The sequence below is a fragment of the Chlorocebus sabaeus genome, chromosome 19, assembly GCF_047675955.1.
Source record: "Chlorocebus sabaeus isolate Y175 chromosome 19, mChlSab1.0.hap1, whole genome shotgun sequence".
In the NCBI taxonomy this organism is placed as follows: Eukaryota; Metazoa; Chordata; class Mammalia; order Primates; family Cercopithecidae; genus Chlorocebus; species Chlorocebus sabaeus.
In genome coordinates this window covers 5,107,774-5,124,748 of record NC_132922.1, presented here as the reverse complement: position 1 = coordinate 5,124,748, position 16,975 = coordinate 5,107,774, and the positions used below count along the sequence as shown (strand labels likewise).

The 16,975-nt window shown below is 37.6% G+C and overlaps 1 protein-coding gene across 1 annotated transcript in view; it reads left to right on the top strand.

Moving 5' to 3' along the window:
• The window catches only part of ATXN10 (ataxin 10), a 176,355-nt gene that overhangs the window by 49,998 nt on the left and 109,382 nt on the right, over nucleotides 1-16,975 (top strand). The window contains exon 7 of the mRNA XM_007976081.3: nucleotides 8,225-8,390. Within this exon, the coding sequence (XP_007974272.1) occupies nucleotides 8,225-8,390 (166 nt within the window). The remainder of the gene's footprint in view (nucleotides 1-8,224; nucleotides 8,391-16,975) is intronic.

Here is a 16,975-nt window from a genome sequence, read left to right as displayed (position 1 = left end):
ACAAGAGTGAAAGTGCTGTGTAAATTCTTAAGCTTTTTTCTTGTGCTAGTTCTTTTCATTGTTGTCAAAATTAGTTGACATCTTCACCCAGAGGCTGGTAGTCTGTTTGTGCAGATTACTTGGTGGGGACATTTTGGATATAGACTCTTACCAATTCACATGACATGTTTCAGCAAAAATGAGAGCCTACATTTCCATACTTGTCTAGTCTCCTTTCCAGGTGAATTGGAGTGAATATTAACAAATTGGACTAGCTGGTCATGGTAAACAGCTTGTGTAGTTTTCAGGTTTATAATGTGTATGTACAGCATCGTAGTGAAGGACAGATGCTAGTGCTGCCACTTACTACTTTGGATAGGTTAATGAGGATAGTAATAGTAGCTACCCCATGAAATTGTTGTGACAACTGATTGAAATATGTATAAAACTCTCGGTGCCTGGCATGTAATGATCACCCCCGTAAACGTGTTGCAGGATAATTGACTTTGGCATCAGAAAGAGTTCAAATACCACCTCAGTACCTCTGTAACCCAGGGCAAATACCTTAATCTATAACGTGAGCTATTGCTATTTCTGCTTCCGTGCTATTACTACTATTACTGCAACTACAAGTATAACAACTGCTACTTCTATGCTGATGACCTTGCCGTTTTCTCCAGGTAGCATCAGTGTTACGTATAGAAAGCACCACGTAGCCCTTGTCACTTAATCCTCACAAATGCTGTGAAATAGGTATTATTCTTGACATTTTCCAAATTGGAGTTCTGAGGACTATGGTTCCAGCTACTCGGAGGCTGAGCCAGGAGAATCACTTTAACCCGGGAGGTGGAGATTGCAGTGTGCTGAGATTGCTCCACTGCACTCCAGCCTGGGAAACAGAGCGAGACTTTGTCACATGAAAAACAAACAAACAAAAAACAGGAATCATAATTTTAAGGAAGACTATGTAAGTACTGTATTTAATCAGGAGAGACTTAGAAATAGAACGCTAACGACAGCCAGTGATTGAGAGGCAAAATTATGGCAGCATGGCTCTGCTTGGAGGGGTGTGTCTGGTGAAGTCAAAGCAGCCTGAGTGATGATTTCTGGGTTAAGGGAGCAAGACTTTCACACCAATGTGTAATAATTCTAGACAGCTAGCCTCTAACCCCTCTAGCTGGGTCTTTCCTACTTTTGCATCCTTCACACCACAGCGAGTAAGTCAATGAGTAACTAGCATTTGTTAGACCGCTTGTATTCTTTTATATTTTCAAGGAAGAGAGAGAGGGTTGGGTGGAGTGTGGTGGGGAGACCCGTATGCCACACCAAAGAGCTTTTCGACTCATTCCTTAACAGCGGGAACCATTAGAAGGTTTAAATGGCAGATGACTTAATGTAAGTAGGATCATTTAATGAAGGATAGTCTATTCTGAAATGATATTCAAACTTAGTTTGTGCTTTTATATTTTAAAGATTCATTTCTGACGTTGCCCCCTTCTTTCCTTTGAAATCACTCAGTATCCACATTGTTAGCTCTCTCATCTTATAACAGTATAATAAAGCTGTATTATATAGGCGGCATCTGCTGGGCCAGGGAGAAGTTGAGCCAGAGGAGGCTGGCCTGTGTGTCATTGTGTAAGGAAGGCAGCATGTGCTTCCACTTCCCTTTAGCACTTGCAGATCTCCCTGCACTTCATCCACTTGGACACCGGAGTCTCCTGTTGCTGCTGAACAGCTTTGATTTCCACCACCTGGGGGCCCACCCTTCCTATCCTCACTCAGGACTGCCTGTTTGGGATCTGCCCCTAATTCAGGATCTGTACTATTGTTTGGTTCTTTTCTTCAGTTGTAACCCATCTGTTTTCTTTCTAATTTCTCCACATCACTATCTGTGGATACCTTAACACTCACAAATCTGATACAATTATTTTCTTCTATTTCATTACCTATTCAAGTAATAGTGAACTAGGTGCCAAATTCCCTGAAGCCAGGGATCCTGACTTCTTATACTTAGCAATAACTGCTACATTATGTAATCCAATTTAAAAGGAATATATTTAGAGCAGGCATTTGGGCCACACGGAATAGGTGGCCTCTTTCTTAGCATTCCTTGAAAATCATGTGTGTGTGTGTGTATATATATGTGTATATATATGTAGATAGATCTACTTGTGATAGATATATATATATAGATAGATAGATAGATAGGCTATCTATTTTATATAGACATAACATTTCAGTAGCTTTTAGGGGTACAAATGGTTTTTGGTTACATGGATGAGTTGTATAGTGGTGAAGTCGGCGATTTTAGTGCATCTGTCACCTGAGTAGTGTATATTATACCTGATATGTAGTTTTTAATCCTTACCCTCCTCCTAACTCCCCGCCTTCTGAGTCTCCAGTGTCCATTTTATTACTCTGTACGCCTTTGTGTACCCATAGCTTAGCTCCCACTTATAAGTGAGAACATATGGTATTTGATTTTTCCATTTCTGAGTTCTTCACTTAGAATAATGGCCTCCAACTGGGCGTGGTGGCACATACCTGTAATCCCAGCACTTTGGGAGGCAGAGGAAGTCAGATCACTTGAGACCAAGAGTTTGAGACTAGCCTGGCCAACATGGAGAAAACCCGTCTCTACTGGAGATACAAAAATTAGCCAGATGTGGTGGCGCATGCCTGTAATCCCAGCTACTCAGGGAGGCTAAGGCATGAGAATCGCTTGAACCTGGGAGGTGGAGGTTGCAGCGAGCTGAGATCACGCTACTGCACTCCAGCCTAGGTGATAGAGTGAGACCTTGTCTCTGGGAAAAAAAAAAAAAAAAAAAAGGACTTCCAGCTCCATCCAAGTTACTGCATAAGACATTATTTCATTCTTTTTAATGGCTGAGTAGTATTCCATTGTATATATATATCACATTTTCTTTGTTCATTCATCAGTTGATGGGTACTTAGGTTGGTTCTATATCTTTGCAATTGTGAATTGTTCTGTGATAAACATATGCATGCAGGTGTCTTTTCCTTTGGGTAGATATCCAGCAGTGGGATTGCTGGACTGAATGGTAGTTCTACTTTTGGTTTTTTGAGAAGTCCCCATACTGTTTTCCATAAAGGTTGTACTATTTTACATTCCCCCCAGCATTGTATGTGTGTTCATTTTTTCACTACATCCATGGCAACATCTGTTGTTTTTTTTGACTTTTTAATAATGGCAATTCTGGCAGGGTAAAGTGGCATCTCATTGTGGTTTTAATTTGCATTTTCCTGATGATTAGTGATGTTGAGCATTTTTTCATGTTCGTTGGCCATTTGTAGATCTTCTCTTGAGAAATGTCCATTCATGTCATCTGCTCACTCTTTGATGGAATTGTTTGTTTTTTTCTTACTGATTTGCTTGAGTTCCTTGTAGATTGTGGATATTGGTTCTTTGTCAGATGCATAGTTGCAAATGTTTTCTCCCATTCTGTTGGTTGTTTACTCTGATGATTATTTCTTCTGCTGTGCAGAAGCAATAAATGAGACTAGGTCTCATTTATTTAGTTTTTGTTCCATTTGCTTTTGGGATCTTTGTAATAAATGCTTTGCCTTTGGCAACGTCATAAAGTTTTTCCTAGGTTTTCTCCTGGAATTTTTATGGTTTCTGGTCTTAGATTTAAATCTTCGATCCATCTCAAGTTGATTTTTGTATATGGTGAGAGATCTAGTTTCATTTTTCTGCCTGTGGCTATTTAGTTTTCCCAGAACCATTTATTGAATAGGAGGTTCTTTCCCCAATTTCTGTTTTTGCATGCTTTTATGGAAGGTCAGTTGATTGTAAGTATTTGGCCTTATTTCTGGTTTCTTTATTCTGTTCTGTTGGTCTGTATATCTAGCTTTGTATCAGTACAATCCTGTTTTGGTTACTATAGCCTTGTAGTATAATTTGAAGTTGGGGTGATGTGATGCCTTAGAATTGTTCTTTTTGCTTAAGATTGCTTTGGCTATTCGGGCTCTTTTTTGGTTCCATATGAATTTTAGGATTATTTTTTTCTAATGGTATGAAAAATGATGTTGGTGTTTTCATAGGAATTGCATTGAATCTATATATTGCTTTGGGCATATGGTCATTTTAATAGTATTGGTTCTTCTAATCCATGAGCATGGGATGTATTTCCATTTGTTTGTGTCATCTGTGATTTCTTTCAGCCATGTTTTATAGTTTTCCTTGTAGAGAGCTTTCATCTTCTTGATTAAGTATATTCCCAGGCATTTGATTTTTTTTTTTTTTTTTTTTTTTTTTTTTTTTTTTTTTTGCAGCCATTTTAAAAGGGACTGTGTTCTTGATTGCTCAGCTTAGTGGTTGTTGATGTATAGCAGTGCTACTGATTTGTGTACATTGATTTTGTTACCTGAGACTTTATTGAATTCATTGATCAAATCTAGGAGCCTTTTGGTAAAGTCTTTAGGGTTTTCTAGGTATATGATCATATCATTGGCAGACAGAGATAGTTTGCCTTCCTCTTTTCCAATTTAGATGCCCTTTGTTTATTTCTCTTTCCTGATTGTTCTGGCTAGAACTTCCAGTGCTATACTGAATAGAAGTGGTGAAAGTGGACATCTTTGTCTTGTTCCACTTCTTAGGGGCAATGCTTTCATCTTTTCCCCATTAAGTATGAAGTTGCCTATGGGTTTGTCATGTGTGGCTTTTATTATTTTGAGGTATTTTCTTTCTATGCCTAAATTTCTATCATAAAGGGATGCTGGATTTTGTTGAATGTTTTTTCTGTGTCTATTGAGATGATCATATGGTTTTTGTTTTTAATTCTGTTTATGTGATGAATCACATTTACTTGGGTATGTTGAACCATCCCTGCATCCTAAGATGAAACCCACTTGGTCATGATGAATTATCTTTTTGCTGTGCTGATGGATTCAGTTTTCTAGTATTTTGTTGAGGATTTTTGCATCTGATGTTCATCAGGGATATTGGTCTGTAGTTTTTTGTTATGTCCTTGCCTGCTTTTGGTATCAGAATGATACTGGCTTCATAGGTAAGAGTTAGGTGGGATTCTCTCTTTCTTAACCTTTTGGAATAGTTTCAGTATGATTGATGCCAATTCTTTGAATGTCTGGTGGAGTTTGGCCATGTATCCATCTGGCCCTAGTCTTTTTGTGTTTTGGCAATTTTTGTTATTATCGATTCAGTCTCACTGGTTGTTACTGGTCTGTTCAGACCTGCTATTTCTTTCTGATTCAAGCTAGGAGGGTTGTATGTTTCCAGAGGTTTGTTCATTTCCTCTAAATTTTCTTGTTTGTTTGCACAGAGGTGTTCATAGTGTCTTAAATGGTCTTTCGTATTTCTGTGGTGCCAGCCATAATGTCTCCATTTCTATTTCTAATTGAGCTAATTGAATTTTCTGTCTTCTTGGTTAATCTAGCTAATGATCTATCGATTTTATTTATCTTTTTAAAGAACCAACTTTTATATTTTGTATTTTGATCTTTTGTTTCAATTTCATTTAGTTCTGCTCTGATCTTTGTTATTTCTTTTCTTTTGCTAGCTTTGGGTTTGGCTTGTTCTTCTTGAGACAGGGTTGTGCTCTGTCACCCAGGCTTGTGTGCGGTGACACGATCACTGCAGCCTTGACCTTCCTCGGCTGAAGTGATCCTCCCATCTCAGCCTCCCAAGTAGCTGGGACTATAGTCATGCACCACCATGCCTAACTAATTTTTTAATATTTTGTAGAGACAGTATTTCACCATGTTGCCCAGGCTTGTCTCAAACTTTTGGACTAAGCAGTCCTCCTGCCTCTGCCTCCCAAAGTGCTGGGATTACAGGTGTAAGCCACCACACCTGGCCTAGTTGGTTCTTGTTTCTCTAGTTCTTTGAGGTATGATGTTAGATTGTCAGTTTGTGATCTTTCAGACTTTGATGTAGGCATTTAGCACTATAAACTTTCCTTTTAGCACTGCTTTTGCTGTATCCCAGAAGTTTTGATAACTTGTATCTCTGCTATCATTTATTTCGAAGAACTTTTAAATGTCTGTCTTGATTTCATTGTTAACCCCCAAATCATGTAGGAGCAGCTTGTTTAATTTCCATGTATTTGTATAGTTTTGAGGGTTCCTTTTGGAATTGATTTCTAGTTTTATTCTATTGTGGTCTGAGAAGATACTTGATATAGTTCTATCTATCGATCTATCTATCTATCTATCTATTTATTTGAGACTGAGTCTTGCTGTGTCGCCCCAGGCTGGGGTACAGTGGCACGATCTTGGCTTACTGCAACCTCTGCCTCCTGGGTTCAAGCAATTCTCTTGCCTCAGCCTCCTGAGTAGCTGAATTACAGGCCCCTGCCACCACGGCTGGCTAGTTGTTTTTATATTTTTAATAGAGATGGGGTTTCACCATGTTGGCCAGGCTGGTCTTGAATGCCTGATCTCAGGTGCTCTGCCCTTCTTGGCCTCCCAAAGTGCTGGGATTTCAGGTGTGAGCCACCACACCCGGCCAATATATTTTGATTTTGAAAAAATTTATTGAGACTCGCTTTGTGGCCTGTCATGTAGTCTATCTTTTCTTAGGTCTAGTAATTGTTTTGTGAATCTGGGAGCTTCAGAGTTAGGTGCATATATATTTAGGATTGTAATATCTTCTGTTAGATCGATACTTTTATCATCATATAATGACCTTCTTTGTCGTTTTTTACTGGTTGCTTTAAAGTCTCTTTTATATTACATAAGAAGAGCTATTCTGCTCACTTTTGGTTTCCATTTGCATGAAATATCTTTTTCCACCACCTTTAGTTTGATTCTGTAAGACTCCTTATGTTTCAGGTGAGTCTCTTAAAGACAGCAGATATTTGGTTTGTAATTTTTTTTTTTTAATCCATTCTGCCAATGTGTATCTTTTTAAGTGAAGCATTTATATGATTTATATTCAACGTTTATACTGAGATGTGAGGTACTGTTCCATCCAGTTGATTGTTACCTGGATATTTTGTGTTCTCCATTGTGTTTCATAGGTGCTGTGCATTTTTGTACTTTCAAGAGGTTCTATTCTGATGACTGTTGAGTTTTTATTTCAAGCTTTAGAACTTTTAGCCTCAATTTATTTTTAAAGATTATATATAAGTAAGGGAAAACAGAAATTCTCTAATACTGTGCTCAACTGAGTGGACTGTGTATTTGTTTTATTTTGAATTAATTATTGCCACAAGAAATCTGAGGTTTTAGGAGTTTTGAAAATTATTAAGGTCTGTAGGTGATTTTTCCAGACTGATGATATTTCCCATCATTTGGCCACAGTACAGGAAGCGTTTGGTATAGTTTTATTTCTTACTTGAAGCAGTAAATAATTTAAATTTTTCTCTTGGTAAGAAATGTTCCATGCCTAATTTGAGTGTACTTACCCTTATTTGCTAATAAGCAGCTTAGATATTCATACCCTTTCTTCTGTAGAAATGAGAATTATACATATAATCCCAAATCAAAATATAATTTTGATCAAATATCCTAATTGATATATGCTAGACAGATTGACCTATGTGTGATTCATTTTTCCTAGGAGAAGGAAAGAGATGGTTGAAAAGAAATATTTATTTGGTAATTTATATATTGATGTAAAAATGGCACAGTCTTGGTCTTCAGATTTGTGTTTTTGTAAACTAAAACAAATAGTAAAGTTTCACAATAAAGACTATCAAATGAGTGGTTAAAGCACCAGGCTCAGGGCACAGATTGAATCCTAGCTTAGACTCTCAGTGGTTTTGTGACACTGGAAAAGTGAATTAACCTCACCAAGCCTTATTTACCCACTTTTAATGTGAAACTAATGACAGTACCTGCCTCATGGAGTTTTTGTGAGGATTAAATGATACAACATGTGTAAAATGCTTAGCTCTGTAGAAAATAGTGAATAAATGTTAGCCCATTTCACTTTGCTGTTCCTTGTATTGTAGATGTATTCATACAAAAAAACTGAGCATTTCTAAAATGTTGAATTATTTTCACGTTGAAAGTAATAGACATAAAAGGTGCATTAAGCAATTCTAGTTTCTGTGGCCAAGACACGTCAAAGAAACTAAGAATTTAAAAAATAGGTGATTGATGAAGATTAACTTTATTCATGTTTTTCCTAGCTAGACATGATAAGCAAGGTAAGGAATTTAAAATAATAATATTCCCTTAAAGTTGCTTTCCTAGGTATTTTTAGCATTGTATAATTTAAGTCTTATAGATTCATGCAGAAATCCTTTATGTTTTACAGAGTTACACTGTTAGACCTTATGATAGCCAAGATAACGAGTGATGAGCCACTCACCACGGATGACATCCCTGTGTTTTTGCGGCATGCTGAGTTGATTGCAAGCACCTTTGTGGATCAGTGCAAGACAGTGCTCAAGTTGGCCTCTGAGGAGCCTCCTGATGATGAGGTAAGGGAGGGAGATTTCCCGATCTCAGGTAAAAGAGAATGGACAGATTTTCTAACTCAGTCAAGTCCTCTATGAGAATTCTTTTTTAAAAGCTTTAAAAAAATTATGTAAATAATGTATCCATATATGAGAACAGTTAGAAAATTTAGATAAGGGAAAACTGTGTCCTTATTCCTACCATCCAGAGTCAATGACTTAAACAAATTCTGGTTAATTTTCTAGGCAAATGACATCAGATACATGCACACAGACATAGACAGTGCACATAGGTATCTATTAAAAGTGGAGCCTTTCTGTGCCTTCCGTTTGCAGGTTCCCATTTTTTATTCAGAATGTAAGCTCTAGGAGGGCAGAAATGTTGACTGTTGTGTCCATAGTTCTATGTATATGGTAGGCACTTAGCAAATATTTGCTGAATGAATAAATAAATAATACATTGTAAATGTCTTTTAAAATAAATGCCAACATAGGCTGGGCACGGTGCCTCACACCTGTAACCCCACTTCTTTGGGAGGCCAAGGTGGGAGGATCGCTTGAGCCCAGGAATTTCAGATCACCCTGGGCAACATGGTGAAACCCCGTCTTGGCAAAAACTACAAAAATTAACTGAGCATGGTGGCACACGCTATAGACCCAGCTGCTTGGGAGGCTGAGGTGGGAGGGTCACTTGAGCCCAGGAGGTTGAGGCTGTGGTGAGCCATGATTGCCCCACTGCACTTCATCCCGGGTGATGGAGTGAGACCCTTGTCTCAGAAAAAAAAAAAAAAAGAAGCCAACATAACATTTCAAGTAAAGAGTTTCCTGTTTATTTGTCCAAATCCCTGTAGTTGGCCATTTAGGTTGTTTTTGTGTTTTTAGACAGAACCTTGTTCTGTCGCCCAGGCTGGAGCACAGTGGCACAGTCTTGACTCACTGCAAACTCTGCCTCCTGGGTTCAGTCAATTCTCCTGTCTTGGCCACCCAAATAAGCGGGATTCCAGGTGTGTACCACCATGCCCAGATAATTTTTGTATTTTTGGTAGAGACGGGGTTTCAGCACATTGGCCAGGCTGGTCTTGAACTCCTGACTTCACGTGATCTGCCTGCCTCGGCCTCCCGAGGTGCTGGGATTATTGGCATGAACCACCACATCTGGCAGTAGGTTGTTCTTATTTCTACTTATTTTAGATAATACTGTAGTACATGCCTTTATAGTTACATCTGTGCACGGTTTCCACAGCTGTTGTCCTAGGACATAATCTTAGAAGTGAGATTGCTATGTATAAGGATATCACATGTTTAAAGCTCTTAATACATACTTCCAAACTGCTTTCTAGACGGCTTGCTTCTTCGCTTCTTCTCTTCTTTATAGAAGATTCCTAGTTGTATACTGTCCTGGTTAATTATTTAAACTATTTTTTTACTCTCCTTAAGCCTACCTTAGATCATTCAGGTCTTGTTTTATCAGGACGTGGAAGGGAGCTTGTGTTAATTCTCTGTCCCTCCTCTTTACTTCAGAACTTGCTGTTTTTATCTATTCTCCTTTCTTCTGTGATAAAGTTAGAATTATTCTTTCTCTGGACCACTCAGCTGTAAAAAGGATGCACTTGTGATACGACAGGGAAGAATCTCAAAAGTGTGGAGGGAGAGAAGCCAGACAGACTAGAGAACATGCTGGCTGATTCCATTTCTGTGGGATTCTGTAGCAGGCCAGATATATCGGTCATGACAGAAAATAGATCAGATGTTACCTGGATCTGGAAATGAAGGAGTGGAATTGATTGTGGGGGGACACGAGGGAACTTTCTGGATAGTAGAATGTGGCATTTAGCTGTATACCTTGACGCAACTCTGTACTGTATACTTAAGATGGATTATTTCATTGCATGTATATTATACCTCAATAAAGCTGATTTAAACACATTTTAATAGAAGATGATAGAGAGTTCCTTTGTATGCTGATATGAATGGCCAGGTAGAGAGGGAGTAATTGATGCTGGAATCACCATTGGCAGATGGGTGAGACTGGAGGAGAGGGATTGGAATCCAGAGTGGATACTCATCCACTGTCCACAGGTGGGAAGGTAGAGAATGTGGTCCGTAGTGTTTCCCAGAGAGTAGTGTGTAATACTGTGAAATTGTTAACTCCTGTTGTAAATGTAGCTCATGGCTGTGACTGCTCGACCACGAGAGTGTATTTCCTTTTTTGTGAATATACTTTTGTTCAGGACCATTTTGGTATTGATTTTCTGTGCTTTGTCATATAGACCATGTTAGGTCTTATAATCAGGTGGTTACTTTAGTTCTCATTTTCTATGATAGAAAAGAAAGGTCTTTATTCAGGGGCTTGCGTTTACTTTCTGGAGATAGATTTGCCTTTGTTTCCAGCAGGAGGAGCAGTGAGTCGTGCTTAAGAAAAGTTTTAAAAATTCTCTAGGAGACAGAGAAAAGACAGATCACATCTTTAAACTTTTCAAGGCACTTCTGATTAAAGGATAGGTGATTTCAGTATTGTAGTGAGAAATTCCTGAAAATACTTTTTATATTTAGGAAAACTTTTATTTTTCCTTCAGACTTTTTTCTCTAAGATCGGAAGTATTTTTATATATTAATGGAATGGAAAATTTTAGACTGGGAACAGTGGCTCATACCTGTAATCCCAATAATTTGGGGCACCAAGGTGTGGGAGGATTGCTTAAGCCCAGGAGTTGGAGACCAGCCTGGGCAACATAAGGAGACTCCTCCATCTGTACAAAAAAAAAAAGAATTAGCTGGGCATGGTGGTGTGCGCCTGTGGTCCTAGTTACTGGGGAGGCTGAGGTGGGAGGCTTGCCTAAGCCCAGAAGGTTGAGGCTGCAGTGAGCTGCGATTGTGCTGCTGCACTCCAGCCTGGGGGAGAGTGAGACCCTGTCTCAAAAACAACAACAACAACAAAAAAACATAGGCAGTTTTCTTTTGCAAAGCCAAATTAATTTACTTTTGGAAATTTATTGAGTTATACATTTATGACTTGTGCATATTAATGTAGATATGTCATACTTTTTTTTTTTTAAAGGGGACCCCTTATGCCAGTATTTACATATGCCAAAGACCAAGTGGTATGCTGGAGCTGGCCTATGGTAACTTCTAAGAGTTGATTATTGAGTGCTTAGAAATTTATGAGCTGATTGTTAAATTGTTGGTACCTTGAAATCATCCATGGTGGAAAGTAGTTATGCCATGGAAACCAGCAAAAGCTACAGACAGGGCTTTCCACCAGCCTCCTCCTCCCCAGCCATTCTTCTGCCAAACCACTGCATTTACTCATTGGTGATCTTTTTAGGAGAAGATAGATATTCAATAAAGTTCTCAATGCTGTGACCGAAAAGGGAGAATGGAAACAGTTGTATTTATAGCACGTGTTTTTTAATTGATGTAATTGTTTGGCTTTAAAATCCCAAGGTTTTCTTCATATGTTTCTTTATAAAAATAGTTTTGGGTTCTCATGTTAATGTACTTATTCCTGTCTTTTGATATATTTTGTATACTTGTTTCCAGTTCTTGATATATTTTTGTCAGTTCTGAATCTTGTTCACTTGTGGCAAACCTTGCCTTTTCTCTGAAAGCTTAAAAAACATTCTTTTTAGCTTTGTATTTTCTGATACCCATATATTACAATAATTGTCCTCAGGTTGTGGGATTTGCATTCTGTTTTAATCTTTGCAACCCCAGTTTAGACCATACTGTAGTACCTGTTATGCAGTAGGTATTACATATTTAGCTACATAATACATATTTAATACATATTCTGCAATAAATAGTGCATTTTTTCCACATATGAAGGGCTTAAATGTTTGTTTTAGGCAAATAGTATTTGCTTTGTTGTTAAAAATTATTTAAGCTGAAGTCAGTGAAACATAAAGTTTCAGTTGGGCCTGGTGACTCAGGCCTATAATCCCAACACTTTGGGAGGCTGAGGTGGGCTGATCGCCTGAGGTCAGGAGTTTGAGACCAGCCTGACCAACATGGTGAGACCCTGTTTCTACTAAAAATACAAAAATTAGCCTGGCGTGGTGGCGGATGCCTGTAATCCCAGCTACTCGGGAGGTGGAGGCAGGAGAATCGCTTGAACCCGGGAGGTGGAGGTTGCAGTGAGCCGAGATTGTGCCATTGCACTTCAGCCTGGGCGACAGAGCAAGACTCTCATCTTAAAAAAAAAAAAGTTACAAAGTTTTCCCCTTTTTGCCCAGTCTCCGTTTGTTTTCTGTAGATCTATATTCATGTCCCTTTTTTTTTGTTTTCTTTTCAAAGGTCTTTTTTCGTATGTATGCACCTATATGTTTTTTGTTTTCGTTTTTTACACTATTCTTCAACTTGCTATTTTTATTTATGATATAACTTGTACATCTTTGCACTTTAGCATGTGTATATTCATTGTATGTTTTTAATAAATAATATTTAATTATATAGACGTATTTATATTTATTTATTTAATTATATAGACATATCATAATTTTTTCATTTGTTCCCTATAGACGTTTCAGCTGCTTTCAGGTGGCTTTTTTTTTCTTTTAACCTTTATAAATAATGTTATAGTGAACATCCTTGTACAAATTTCGGACAAGTAAATCTGAGATTATAAATTCCTGGAGTTGAATTGCTGGGTCGAAGAATTAGGTATTTTTAAAAACTTTAGAGAGATTTCTAAATTGCACACCAGTGCAACACAAGATTGCATGAGCTGCCCTTTGCAGATCTGATTTAATTACTATTTCTCATTAATGTTTTTCAGTGACCATTGTTTGTTTTGCATATTAGGTTACTCTTTAAAATGCATTTATTGAAAAGCATTTTCTGGAAATTAATCTTTCTGTCATACATACAGTAAACTATTGTTCACGTAATTTTTGTTTGAATTTATTTCTGATGTTCTGTTAGCCTTTTAGTCGTTTTTTGTTTGTGTTTAATTAAGGTTATCAATTTTATCCTTCTGGCTTCTGGATTTCTTTTTTTTTTTTTTGAGAGCTGACAGCCAAGAAGATTTTTGTTTGTTTGTTTTTTAAGTAAATTCTCCACTTAGATCGTGGAAATATACACTTACATTGTCTAGTTCTTTCAGTACTTAGTTCTCATTTTTTATTTATGTAGAATTTATTTTTGAGCAAGGAGTGAGTTATGGATCCAAATGAATTATTTATGTCTTTTGACTATTCAAGATTATAAAATCTTTGGTGTGAGACTGACTGGGTTTGAATCTTGATTTCTTCTGTTACAGGTATATGATCTTGGAAAAGTTACTCATCCTCTCTCTGCCCTTCTTTTTCTTGAAATGGGTTATGTTATTGTTATTTTTTTAAATTTTGAGATAGAGTATTGCTCTGTTGCCCAGGCTGGAATGCAGTGGTGAGGTCTTGGCTCACTGCAACCTCCATCTCCCGGGTTTAACTGATTCTCCTGCCTCAGCCTCCTGTGTAGCTGGGATTACAGGTATCCACCACCATGCCCGGCTAGTTTTTGTATTTTTAGTAGAGATGGGATTTCGCCATGTTGGCCAGGCTGGTCTTGAACTCCTGACTTTGGGTGATCCACCCACCTCAGGCTCCCAAAGTGCTAGGATTATAGGCGTGAGCCACCGTGCCCAGCCAGGTTGTATTTGAATATAAACATTTAATATGCCGATTGGTACAAGTTAATGTTCCCTAAATGTTATCTGTTCATTATTATTTCAGTACCATTTAGTGAATAATCTTATCCTTTCCACTAATTTTTTTTTCTTAATTGAGACAGAGTCTTGCCCTGTTGCCCAGGCTGGAGTGTAGTGGTACAATCATAGCTTGCTGTATTCTCCAGCTCCTGGGCTTGAGGATCCTCCCACCTACCTGTATCATATCCTAAATTCTTTTATTTATTTGGGCAATTACTGGTTCCCTCCAAACAAATTGGAGGGAACCAGTAAGATGTTAACAGCTGGAGAAGGGAGAATTCAGAGAGAGATGTGTTTATATGCCATAAAGGAACACTGAAATGAACATACAAATAAATGCAAAAACTGATCTACGGAGAAAGGAGTTGCAGTCCAGGCAGATATAACTAATTTGCATTTTAATGGACAGGAATAATTCTGTATTAATATAAGTTTTCTGTAACTCACAAAGCTGTAAAATTGCTCAAAGATACTAAATGACAGGGTTAACTGAGACAGGTGAGTTAGACAGGAGACTAATCTTTTTTTTTTTTTTTTTTGCTCACTTCAAAATCTTTCTCAATATTCCCTTCATTTGCTTGTCTTTTTTTTTTTTTTTTTTTTTCCCGCTAGTGCCTGATTTAATTAATATTAGTTTCATAAGACTTTTAAATATCTGGAAGGGCATTTTGCTCATTAATCTTATTTTTTAAGAGAGTAAATTTTCCTGGCTGTTCTTTCATTACTAATTTCCAGATGCTCATTAAAAACACTTCATTAATAAAATGATTTTAATGACTAAAATTGGGGATGTGTTAGGTGGGGATAGATTAATTTTCTTTTAGGTTTATTTTAGTTAATATCATAGAATTTAAGAGCTGGAAGGAGACTTCCAGTTCATCTCTTCCAACCTCTAATTTTATTCATGTCGTTTTAACGTGGAAAATTTCAAACATAGACTAAGAAGAAAGTGTACTTAAACTCCATCTGCCATCCCCTGGCTTCAGCAGCTTCCCCTTCATCACCATTCTTCTTTCCTCCACAGTTCCACTCGTTCTTATGCCAGTTGCCGTGGACTGATTCAAAGCTCCAACATATTTCATCAGTTACTCTAAAAGATAAGGAGTCATCAGATACAAGTATAATACGATGTGAACATCTAAAATAACTAATAATAACATGTATTATCAAATAAATACTATTCAGATTTCCCCCATTGTCTAATAATCTTTTTCAAGTTTGTTTTGTTGAAACAGCATAAAGAGAAGGGCCGTATGTTGCAACTGATTGACATAACTTTACTCTAGTGTATAGGTTCGCCTTCCCTCTTCTTTTTTTTCCTCTTTGCTACTTACTTGTTGGAGAAACTGGCTTGTTTTTCCCATAGACTTTTCTAGATTTCAGATTTTGATGAGTATGTCTCCAGGGTGGCACTTAACATATTCTTCTGTACCTTGCATTTCCAGTGAATGAAAATTAGTTCCAGAGGCATATTCAGATTTGGGTTAGGTATTTTTTTTGTTTATTTTTGCAGTAGTGTTTCGTTGTTGGTAATACTGTTTTCATCAAGAGGCACATGAGGCTCGGTTATCTCTCTGTGATATTAGCAGTCATGAATGATGACCTAGATCCATGAATTCTTTAGGGGTTGCAGAATGGTGGCATTTTAACATTATTGTTCATTCTTTGTTTATTAGCAGGAATATTTTTTAAAGAGAAACTTTCCCTAATCAATTCTTAGGTTCTGTGAGGTACACGGGATGAGGAAAGGCAGGATAAGTGCTTGATTGTTTTCCCCCTTGATTACCAATCTTCAGAGTAATGAGTTGGTTTTGTGGCATCATTCAAAGATGACCAGTGAGTTGGTTTGTTTTGTTTTATTTTCATCAGGAAGCCATAGCTTTAAAATCACTCACTTTGTTTTCAGTCTGCTGCCGTAATTCTTTCTGTTGTTTAATGTGCCACCGCTGGCCAGTGGGAGCCTCATCAAGTTGTTTCTGATTCTGAATTTCTGACATGACCCTAGTAGCCTGTAATAGCGTCTTTGTTATCTGCTAGGACGAGGTGTCCACGGTTACCTTTTGCATGGTCTGCCCCAGGTCTATTCTTGAAGGAGCAGTGGTATCTGAAGAAAACAATCTGGGCAACTACGCCTTTAACAAAAGAGGTTGTTGAAGCTTTGTGAAATTGATGGACTTGGTCAAGACTCGTTTTAATATGGTACTAACTTTAGACTTCTAATCGAGATTTTTCCCCTTTAACTCTTTAGCAAAAGAAGGCTGTGATATAAAATTAAAGATCCAAGACATTAAAAATATGTGTTGTTTCTTGCTATTTATTTTGAGATTTCAGAATACTGTATTAATATATTACCTTTAAATCTCTTAATTAGAAAGCAGTAAATACATGTTTAGCATTAACAAGGAAGTAATTTGTCTTTCTTTTGAAGAATGTTCTTTTTTTTTTGGTTGAGACAGAGTCTTGCTCTGTTGCCTCGGCCAGAGTCCAGTGGCATGATCTTGGCTCACTGCAACCTCCGCCTCCTGGGTTGAAATGATTCTCCTGCCTCAGCCTCCCTAGTAGCTGGGATTACAGGCGCCCGCTACCACGCCTGACTAATTTTTATATTTTTTTAGTGGAGACGGGATTTCACCATATTGACCAGGCTGATCTTGAACTCTTGACCTCAAGTGATCCTCTGACCTCGGCCTCCCAAAGTGAAGAATGTTATCTTTATGGACTAACTTTATAATCTCTGCCACATTTTGTCAAATAATGGGTACTTTAAAAATGGGGTTCAAAATCTATACAAAAGTTACATTTAAAATTTTTATATAGACTAATGCTATGCAGTTGGTACCGGGCAGTTTCTTGGTCATGCAGTGTATTTGATAATAAATTATTTAGTAGCTATGTGAAGTAGCGTTTTCAAATAATACTGTCT